The 11,039-nt window shown below is 47.1% G+C and overlaps 1 protein-coding gene across 3 annotated transcripts; it reads left to right on the forward strand.

The window, feature by feature from the left end:
• Positions 1–863: 863 nt before the first annotated feature.
• Positions 864–11,023, forward strand: LOC135806597 (uncharacterized). 3 transcript variants are annotated; one of them, XM_065320801.1, is made up of 8 exons: positions 864–1,335; positions 1,962–2,148; positions 2,445–2,570; positions 3,648–3,806; positions 6,596–6,727; positions 7,060–7,242; positions 9,472–9,515; positions 9,996–11,023. In XM_065320801.1, the coding sequence occupies exons 1-8, from the start codon at positions 1,333–1,335 to the stop codon at positions 10,428–10,430; spliced, it is 1,269 nt and encodes a 422-aa protein (XP_065176873.1). In that variant the 5' UTR covers positions 864–1,332; the 3' UTR covers positions 10,431–11,023. The 3 variants fall into 3 exon arrangements, with proteins under 3 accessions (XP_065176873.1, XP_065176869.1, XP_065176870.1); XM_065320797.1 differs by having other exon boundaries at positions 867–1,335; positions 9,472–9,596; XM_065320798.1 differs by having other exon boundaries at positions 867–2,148; positions 9,472–9,596.
• Positions 11,024–11,039: the final 16 nt, after the last annotated feature.

Below are 11,039 nucleotides of genomic sequence, written 5' to 3' on the forward strand. Positions count from 1 at the left end.
AAGCAGGGAATAGATTGCTGCAAATAGCATGATGACGTCACGGTGACGTGGTGACTGGACTGGACTGTACTGGAAGGGATTTCCTCCAAACACATCCTGATGACAACAGTCAACAGTCAGCACGCGCCGCGGGCAGTGCCGGAGCTTGACTTGAGAAAACCATTACATAGCCTCATACTGTCATCATGGTCATAGGCATAGAGCAAGACTAGACTCTAGTCTTGAGAGTTGAGTAGATCTACGAGTAGAGCCTAGAGGCTTACTGCTTGAGCCATAAGGCCAAGTAAAAAAAAATCCTAGTTTATCGTCCCCGCCCGCCCCATTTTTCGAGGCCGCCCGGAATTTATTTTTATTTTTTAAATCTAGAATTTTGCCAAAAAGCTTGATTTTTTACGTCGGCTAAGGCTTGAAAACACAGCTTCGTCTTTCTGGTGGTCTATCTGGTGGTCTGTGTGAACCAAACAGTATTGGGGTTTGTGTCTTATGAGTGGAGTGACAATCTGTCGATCCAAAGATTTTGCATGTAATTGTTTATGTACATATAACTGTTATAGCATTGTGTATTCCATACACTACCACTATTCTGTTGCAGATTGTTGCACATGAGGTGTCATTGTTTACCAAGAACTATACTAGTCTGTAGCACATCAAAAAATAAAAAATAAAAATAAAATCCGCCCTCCCTCCCCGATTTTTGTGAAAAAAAGGACGATAAACTGGGATTTTATTTTACTTGGCCTAAAACTGCCTTGTACTTGTAAGTTGTAGGCTCCTTGGCGTGTCCACACCTTCCGGTTTCGCCGATAGTAGATCTGCATGTGTGTAGATCTACTCGTGGTAGATCTACAGCTAGCTATAGCAGCGCTATTACTAGTACTAGTAGTATTAGCATTTCAGGCTCATGCTGGCAGAACTACAAAACTAACTTGAGTCGAGAGACAACTGGACCAGCGCCGGCATGCGGACTAGACTACGTAGCTGATGATGAGATGGGCCAATGCCGGGCAAGATGTCGATGAGCAGCGCGGTTGAAGTGAGCGACTTACAATTTTTTGCAGATCATGATGCCGGCAGGCGCTAGGCCCGTGGTGAAGTCACAGTGTCTGTTGCCAGAGCTAGAGGCAGTGTTGGCCGTGGTCATTCATGGTGACTTTGCAGTGTGCTGTGAACAGGTGAGGTCTGGAGAACAGGACTCAGGAGTAGACGTCTAGTGCGTGCTTGCGCCACTACCAAGCCCAAGGATCGTGAAAAGGCGACCGACTGCTGGAGAACACCCACTGACCCAGTGTATTTGATGTTCCGGTCGAGATCTTCCCCTGGATCAGTGGATGGATGGTAAGCACGCAAGTAGTATGTTAGCTACATGACCGTCCCACTAAAGACTATGGGAGTATGGTAGAGCTGCAGGTGGCTGCACTCTGCAACTATGGACATGACACTGTCTGTACACACAGTCCTGCTGATCTGCAGAGCCAAGGCGGAGGTCAGGAAAAGTCTGCTCATGGATGGTAGCTAGGACTAGCAGAATCTTGTGGTCTTTCCGTTAGTGGATATCGATGAGAGCTGGCTTTCGAACCTGACAGTGGTTGAAGTATCGAAGGACAGTAGATGGTCCCAATGGCATTGGAACCACCTCGTTCAACAACGTCCCAGATCAACCGTCACAATAATTGCTAGTGAAGTACGGTTGGTGGAGCTCATTGAGAGGCTGTGGACAGCCATCACAAATCCAGTCAGAGCCGAACTGGTCAATCTGGTCGTATTTGTGCTGCAGGGCAAAGCTGTACCGCTTCTTGCCATGGTCATTTCTGTTAGTGGTGGGCAGTACATGTACTTGGAATAGTTGCAAGTCACTGTGCGCTAACACGAACAGTGGATTCACTAGTGTACACCCAACGAAGCTGTGCTGACCCAGGATCTATAACCAAGCTAACGTTGCCGTCTCGCTGGTATTGTCACAGCTGCTTTGTATAATGGAAGGTGTGCATGGCAGTGATGGTGGTGGTGGTGGTGATGGCGGTGGAGAGGGGCCAACACCGGCACGGATAACATGTCGGGCTCAACAGAATGGCCTGGACGTGCAAGGAGAGAGAGCTTTCGTGGTGCTGGGAACTCGGCCAACAAGTGACCACCATCAATCTATCATAGGTAAGTGCAGCCTTCACATGTCCATCATTGCCATGGCAATCTTTTTTTCAACTCACTAGAGTCACTACACAGTGCGGTATGGTGGTCAGTCCATTGCATGCACAGTACCATTATGATAGTTGCGTGCCAAATTCGAATCAATACTGAGACAATTCTTGGAGATAGGAATTGGTGGCTAAGTTTGATGATAGGACGGTTGGAACTCAACTTCAAAAACTCCTATCCCAGTCCCTGTGCTATGTTTTACACCTCTTCCTGCATGCCGTCCTGCATGGCTCTCTGATGTTGCAATCTAGGCAGCTATAGCCAGAAAGAGCGGCCCAGTATGACGTTGAAGAGTGACGGAGGTGCAGCTGTCATCAGTGGCCATGGTATTTTCGTGTGGCAACCACACCTCACCAACAATCTACCCGAGTACCAAGGTAGGACAATTTTTTATTCCCGTAGCTATGCAAAAGACGTTACTTCAGTAATGTCTGGCGCTAGGCAGGGTCCACACAGCCTTAATTCCGTGTTTGTTTGTTTGTTTGTTTGTTTGTGCCATCGGCATGCCTGGCGCTATCCTGTACCTGTCCCGTACTGTACCATCAAAGACATCAATACGGTGTTGTACGGTATAAGGATGTCATATAGCATGTCGTACAACAGTACGATGAAATTGTGGGAGAAACCAGCGACCGCTTGGGAACGATGAACATTACAACATTCTTATTGTGAGTGAGAGTCAGGCCAAGTTTATGAAGATTAGTTGCGAGTGCTATCCCGAGCATTATGTTAGCATTACAAAAGCGACAGGATGCGTATTATAGGAGACCCAAGTTGCTGAAGATCAGTAGTCATAGCTGATAACGTGCAGAAAAACTAAATCCGCAGCCTCTTTCGCCGTCAGACAGGATGCGTATTATAGGGGACTGTAAAGTTATGTAATGTGCTCCACAGGCAACCATGCATTCGGCCGTCAGCAACAGTTAAGCACAAGCCCACTATCAAGGCAAGGGCATTATTGTATTATTGTATGGTATCGTATTGTATGGAATATAATTTTACCTCATTGGCTCAGCAGGTCAATGTATTGCTACAAAAAGGCCAGAAAATCCGATCATGAGGGGCAGTTCTAATAACATGCATGATGAGCTAGGCAAAAAAGCATAGTGTAGGGCCCTGAGCTTCCAAGCTCTCTCGTTTTTTTAATTTTACAATGTCCACAGCTCACAGGCAAAGAACATGCTTTCTATTAGTCGTGACAGCTGTCCCAGGGTCATGTGACTCACATGCAGATGTTGGATAACTAGCATTCTTTTGTGGGAAATATTGCAGTTGCATGTTGGCTCCAGGTTTCAGATGAGTACAGTAAAGTATGTCTTAGTAAGAGGTAGGGGTGCTAGCTGCAAACTTCCGGTTCAGAAGGATATTGTGATCTGTAAGTGTGAATCCTTTTAGGATTCACATTCTGAAATACTGCATTGTGACATGCTAACAAGTGGTGTCCTATTCTACAGAGACTGAAAGCCGCATGGGTACAAAGCATGGTAAGGATGCCACGGACTACCAGGAGACTCATATGCCGCGTGATCCCTGCGATTCATCAATACATCGCCAAGAAAGCTCCGGCTCAGATGAAGATCCAAAACTGAGGATTGCTCCAGATAACGATATGGGTGAGCCGGTGACAAGTCAAGTTTGTACTCGCTCGGTCCGAATTTGTGCTAGTGGCTAGGCTATGAAGTTGAGTGACACAGAGTTTAGTAGTATATTGCAGGCGCGTAGATCGCATAGGGCTCGGGGGCACGTGCACCCCCTAAAATAATTTTGCCTAGGTCCAGCATGCACGTCATGACCATGACCATGAATGACATTGTATTGGATTGGATTGTAGTCTCTATTTACTTCGCAAAGTCAAACGGGATCTTTGCCGAATACCGTATTTCCTCGATTAATGGACCATGCTCGAATAATAGACCATGCTCAAATAGTAGACCCTCCTACAGGCCTCACGGAAAAATAGTAGACCATGCCCGAATAAGAGACCCGGTCTCTTATTTGAGTTCATCGCTTTGCGCATGCGCACTAAGAAAGCACGTGGTGGATCAAAAAAGGACGCGATTTTTGGTTGCGCAACTACAATTTTTGTAGTGGCTATTGCTTTCTTTCATTATTTGAGCACCGTCCACTATATTTTCATCGGCACATCGCTGGAAATGGTGGATTTTAACACGTCATAATATAGAAGTTCTATTACGACGTGTTAAAAATCCACCGTTTCCAGCGATGTGCCGATGAAAATATAGTGGACCGTGCTCAAATAATGGACCATGCCCAAATAAGAGACCGGGGTCCAACCCTCTTCAAAAAACAAAAGACCGGGTCTATTAATCGAGGAAATACGGTAACATGATAGCGAAGGGTGAGGGATAGCGATCCCCTCCCCCTTCCCTTCTTGAAGATACTATGGCAGGTTATTGTATTTACTTCAAATTCCCACTAACATCAAGTCACATTCCAGCATGCGTGTGGCCTGATCTTTATAGAGGTTGTGCGATTACAGAATCAGCAAGAGTCCATAACCCCAAGATAGTACATGTACGAGCTATGAGTACCTTGCATGCTGCATGGCCTTCATTACCTATTGAAACGATAATCAAGCCGCTTGCCTGGATTTAACTTTTCTTACGGTTTAGAATACTTTAGATACAGGTCCAATACTGCAAAGTAAGTGAATACTGCAAAGTAAGTGAATACTGCAAAGGAAGTGAATACTGCAAAGGAAGTGCCTGAACGCCACGCATCGCATGAAAACCCATCCGAAGTCTCCGAAACGACGCAATAGCTCAAAGTTTATGGATACGTAATGTGGGCAGCGTGCTGTGCCAGACCCCATATGCAGAGTTGCACACTCTTGGGGTTATGTATTCTTGGCAGTTGAGATACTTTTGGCAAATTCGCGGCACAGCGATGCACTAGCGGCTCACTAACAGCTCACGACGTATACATTGCACCTATAAGCGGTTCCGCTCACTCACCACCATGACATCATTCGCATAACCTCTGTACAGTACCATTGACACCCCCCCCCCTCCCATGCTCTGACGCTTCTCATCTGGTTTACAGAAATGGCTAGCTCGAGGCTGTCAAGTGCAGTTGAATGGCGTGTGTTGTGTACAGTGGTGTATGCCGATCAGTTCAACACCGTATCTAAATGTGTATGTATCCATTAGCTGCACAAGCAGAAAATAGAAAGGAGGCGTACCAATGGTAGTTTATGCTAGCATCTGTCTCCAATGTTAACCTACAGGCCTTGTTGAGTGGTAATGGAGAGGTTGCGCACAACGAAAATCCGTAAGATTTTCACCGTCCGGGTTCCAGTAACGAAAGTTGCTACGAAGATCTGTCCAAATGCGGCGGAAACAGAGCAGATCTACGAAAATATTTTTCGTACTGTGGAGTACTAAAATACTGATAATATTTTACTTCGAAGTACAACTCCCTGTCTTGACTCTTCGCACCCGCGCGGCCGCCGCGTTGACCCACTACGAAAAAGTTCACGCGTTGTGCGAAACTTCACAGTTTACGAATATTCGTTAGCTTTTTTCGCTCAAAAATTTCGTTACAGTGCCACAAATCTCTCTATTAGGGAGGTTCCGGAGTACGATTTTTCGTGCCAAAATCCGTGGAGGCTCTACGGATTTTTTATACGTCGTTTTCGAGCAGTGAAAAGTTCCGGGGTACGGAACTTATGTGTTTGCCGTCGACGCGTCATTGCCTAGGGTTACGATCGCAAACACGTCACATTCCCGCGCTATGCCTTTTTATTTTGAAAATTTGTACCGAAATCAAAACTTCCCGCGAAAAATCGATGTTTCTCGTACCAAATTTGTACGCGAAAAATCATTCTGCACCCGATGACGCAAAATCTCCATACGGAGCATGGTTCGTATGAAAGCCAGTCCACACGGATTCTCGTGCCGAAAAATCGTATGGAGCACGCCTGGAAAAAATCCGTAGCGCCCATACGGATTTTGGCACGGAAAATCGTACCCCGGAACCTCTCTATTGTTAGGAGTACATGCACTTACAAGTAGTAACCATGACAACCTGACCAGGCAGGCACAGTGGGTTGGTCAAAGACCATGATTGAGATACGAGAGGCACCTGGTTCAAGTCCTGCCTGGGAGCGGTTTTTCCAGCCGTGCTGCTACCCACAGTCAACTGGGAACTTGTGGCCAGGCACAAGGGGTACATGGATGCAGCTAATGGGGTCGTTTTCGGCACTTGTGCCAGTGGTTGTGAGACTTATCCACTCACCCCCACCGTTAGGCGCTGCATCTGCCGCTAGGGTTTATCGGGTGTTAGCGGCCGTCGTGAGTTCCCTTCGGGAACGGACACGATAATTTACTTTTTTTTTTTTTTTTTTTACAACCTGATCTTGTGCTTCATCATGCTCATTTAGGCATGTCAGGAGTTCCCTTTGTTGACAGCAAGTCGCGTGCATCTCGGGGAGAGGTGACGTACGAGACTAGTTGCAGTGGAATCGTCGTGCATGGCTCGGGTATGATGGTAGTCCATGGTGGAAATGAGCAAGGTTAGTTCTACGGTGGGGAACGAGTTATGGCCACCGATTGTCTGGTTGCCGGGGTGTTCATATACCTGTGAAATTATCTCGCATGAGTCAAGCCTAGCGCTAGCGTGTGTTATAGGAAGGGGCAGCATTTAACACGTCGTCGACCTTCATTTCCCTTCACTCTTGCAGGGGCCACGTTGTACACCAGACACTGGTGCCACCACCTCGGTGATGCTGACGTATGCCGCACTGCTAGCGATGCAAAGTCCCCATGGGGCAACAGGGTACATAAGCTGATACCAGTGGGTTGTGCGAAACTCCTTGATTGATAATCATCTCTGTGTACTGTGCAGATCTTGACTTGCTGGACAAAATACCAATAGCCTCGGATGAGTACGTGGACAGTGTGAAACACGACATGAACTTCAACACAAGGAAGTGCAACATCTGTGTCTGCGGCCGCCAGTGTAAGATCTTTATTGGTGGCCAATCTGACAATGGAAGCAAGATTGCGGATTCGAAAGCAGATTCTCCAGGTAGATATACATGTTCATCCTTGCCGGCCGTGTTTCACATTCAGTGGCAGTTCTCTGTCACCTGCTGTAGGGGTTATGTGATACAACTTTACAAGAGGTGAAGCAGGGGCATAGCTGATTCCCCTTTTAGGGCCGGGGGGGGGGGGGGGATGGTGCATGGCCGCATGCATGTATGTGTAGGATGGCGGGTGCATGTCATTCATGATCATTACGTGCATGCTGAACCTATAAGTCGAAATTGATGGGGGGGGGGGGGGGTGCACATGCCCCCTGTATCCTATGCAAGCTACACGCCGGGTGATGTAAGAGACAAATGTGTGCGAGGTACATGTAGGCACCTGGCAAATCTCACATTCCTGCACTATGATAACCTATGATGCATGTGCAACGAGGGGAAAGTAGGAGAAGCACCTGGAGACACAGTTCCTTCTTTCTGTAGACCAGGGCTCCTTCGCTTCAGATTATTCAAGCATAGATGCCATATTCTGCCACTGGTGAAGGATTGCGTTTGTTGATATTTTAATGACGTTTGAGCACAAACTCTTCTGGTCAAACCGCAAGCAATTTTCCGACGTCGGCCGCGTGGTACCATAATTAAAGTGTGCACATCACACCCCACTTGTGAGGTCTGCATTCGACACTGAGGATATATGGGCGAAGTGGTGGCCCGCCGATGCGAATGTATTTGCTTGATGTGTTCCTGAACACGTCAGGTGATGCGGCCTGGCACGCGACTATCTTCTTTGATGCATAGTGGGTGCATAGTGCATAGTGCATAGTGCCTATGACATGCCGGTCTCTACACTGACTCAGGCATGATTGTAACTACAGTCTCACTCATAGCGGTTATGCGAAAGAAGAAGTTCTAATGAGGAGGCAGCAGAATTCTGGAACCGCACATGGGTGCTTTAAGTATACAGCGGAACCGCTTATGGGCATTTTGTATACGGAGCGAGTCGCTAGTGCATCGCTGTGCCGCAACTTTGCCAAAGCATTTCAACTGATGATATAAGTCATGTAATCATATTATGTCATAACCTCTATTGAGTGCTACGCAGTATGATCGTGGTCAGTCCCATGCACACTCAGAGTGTGCAATAGAGGGGCATCCCCTGTGCAATAGGGGGGGGGGGGCATCCCCTGTGCAATAGGGGGGGGGGGGCATCCCCTGTGCAATAGGGGGCATCCCCTGTGTATAGAGTTCCCAGTGGCTGGTAGCAGGGACACAGGGTACAGTGCGGATCGGCTATAGGGTTGTCGGCTATAGTAATATACCTCTTATAGTGATCGTATTCTCAATTTCATTTTCGTAAACCACCCCTTTCTATACATAATTATCGGATCGGCTATAGTAATAATCGGCTATAGTAATATATCGGCTATAATGAAACGATTTCTTTGTCAAAATGATTTTATTGCATACATTTTTCATCGGCTATAGTGATGATCGTAAAAAATTATACATCGTACATGGCGAGATCTGATCGCGGCAGTCAGGAAGCGCTGGTACGACTATGATATTCCTCGGAGGAAATTCGAAATGTTTGGCGTTGGCTGTGCTTGTTGTTCCGCGGCATCCTCGAGCAAGAGCGGAGGCAGTAATGAGTACCAGCGCTGAAGCGCTACCGTGGTCTCTGCCGAGATGTTGGAGAAGGCATTCAGGTAACAGCGAAGACGACCAGGGACGCGGAGAAGCTTCTCCGTGACATACGACATCACGCGTCGATCGACCTGCCACTTGGAACGGAATGTGTTGAAGTGTTTCTCTTCCAAAAGAAGTTTAAAGAACACATTTGTTGAGCACAACAACTCCTTGAAACTCATGTCAAAAAGTCACGAAGTTTTTGTTTCCGCAGGAAGTAGCTCTGCACTGCGCGTACTGCACAGTCACATGCACAGCACGCTGCACTGGTTCGAATGACACCATACACGCATGTGTCAGGCATACCTAAGTATGCAGATCGCCTGTAGTAATATATCGCCTATAGTAATATTTTCACGAAAATCAAACACCAACGCTATAGCCGATCCGTACTGTACAGTTGTAACTCAGAGTTTCACACTAACTGATACACTCGGCAGAAAACAATGATAGCTAGAGTGGAACATACACCACGTAGCAGACTAACAATGACGAGTACCGGTACATGCAGTCATCCACCCATCCTTTCTTGCCTTTTCTCGTCTGTTCTTGTGTCTTGTCTTTCGTCTGTTCTTGACGTGATGTAGTGAAGCGACGCTGCACTCAGTGCTGCAAGTCACTGCCTACCTGTGTAAGTGTTGAGGAGAGTGTTGACAGTCTCGGCCTGCACTCCCGTGACATATTCTCTACTCCCTCTTCACCAGTAAAGACGGTAAGCACTGCCGCAGCCTGGTCTCGTCACCATGGTCACAGGCTGGCTAGACAGACCGGCTTATCCTGATGATGTCAGAGGTCATGATGGTACTACCTATCAATAACTCCCCACCTCTTCTTGTTGTGTATATGCCTGTACACCAGTACTAGATCACTGGCTGTGATCCTGGACATCATCTATGTATGTTAATGTAGGGTAGCTCTATGCATGTTTACAAGTCAATTCTACATGAGTGTAATGTTAAAATGTGGCAAATCTTGAAGTAATGTTTCACTTGTTAAAATGCTGAATACATCATCCACACAGAAATGCCAGCTGTTCAAAGGGTGTACTGATGAACTCTGTTCTGCTGACTCAACTGCCTCTTTTGTCCTTTCTTCTCTCCCTTGTATGTAGTCTCCTGGAGGCGTTACAAACTGTGACTGGTGTCAATGTCAGCAAAGGTATGCCGGTGATACCAAGCATAGCACAGCACGGCGCCGCACAAGCTTTGACAGTGGTGATCGCTACAGTGCGGCGTCTCCAGAGTATGTTGATATCAACAGCATGCCGGTACATAAGCTGTCGTTCAGTGCACGCCTGAAACTGGCTGAGCTGCTCAATATCGAGCAGATCAACGGACACGACTGGCGATTGCTAGCTGATTCGTTTGGATATAGTTACACCTACATCCGGGGTCTGGAGCGGAAAGAGTCACCAACGCTTGCTCTTCTGGATGCCTTGCAAGGCAAGGGCATCAATGTTGGTCAGCTATTGGATGTTTTGGCAAAGCTGGATCGTAAAGATGTTGTCATCGAGCTCACTGAGATGTTGGAAGACAGCCAGTTTTAGGTATTTTGTGTTTCTTTTTTTTTCTGCCAACGAACACAAAGCTAAGCACATGTGTGACTGGTGTGACTTGCATGCCCGAGAAGATAGTTAAGGCTGGCCTACGGCCCTTGGACTAACCTGCCGGGGGCTGACAAGCCAAATGCCCCCCCCCCCCCCACCACGCACCAACCTATAATTAGGATACACTATCATGTCATAAAATGCGTTGAACCGAAAATCACTGAACTCCAGTTCATACCCATGATGGCTCTGGCCCACAATAATGCTCTGACTGTAGCCCGGGTACGTTGTTGACTGTAGTCACCGGGTACATTTAGGACCTCACTTCTACCTAAATACACACTGATCAAAATTCCCCATTCAAATGTGTATACTTCATGCAAGCCAACTTCATCTTGTGCAGCTGTATTCACGTATCTCTCATTTCTGATTGTCCAAACATCCCGTTGCCGTGTTGGCAACATAGCCATGGACGGTGGTGCACGAACATGACGACCTGGGCTCATTTTCTTTACTTTGTGTGTCAGTGAAGCATCTGCAGAGTGAACTGCAGCGTGACTGCGGAGTAAATAAAAGAGCATTCTACAGGGCAAGCCAGCCAGCTATGGC

The sequence above is a fragment of the Sycon ciliatum genome, chromosome 1, assembly GCF_964019385.1.
Source record: "Sycon ciliatum chromosome 1, ocSycCili1.1, whole genome shotgun sequence".
Lineage (NCBI taxonomy): Eukaryota > Metazoa > Porifera > Calcarea > Leucosolenida > Sycettidae > Sycon > Sycon ciliatum.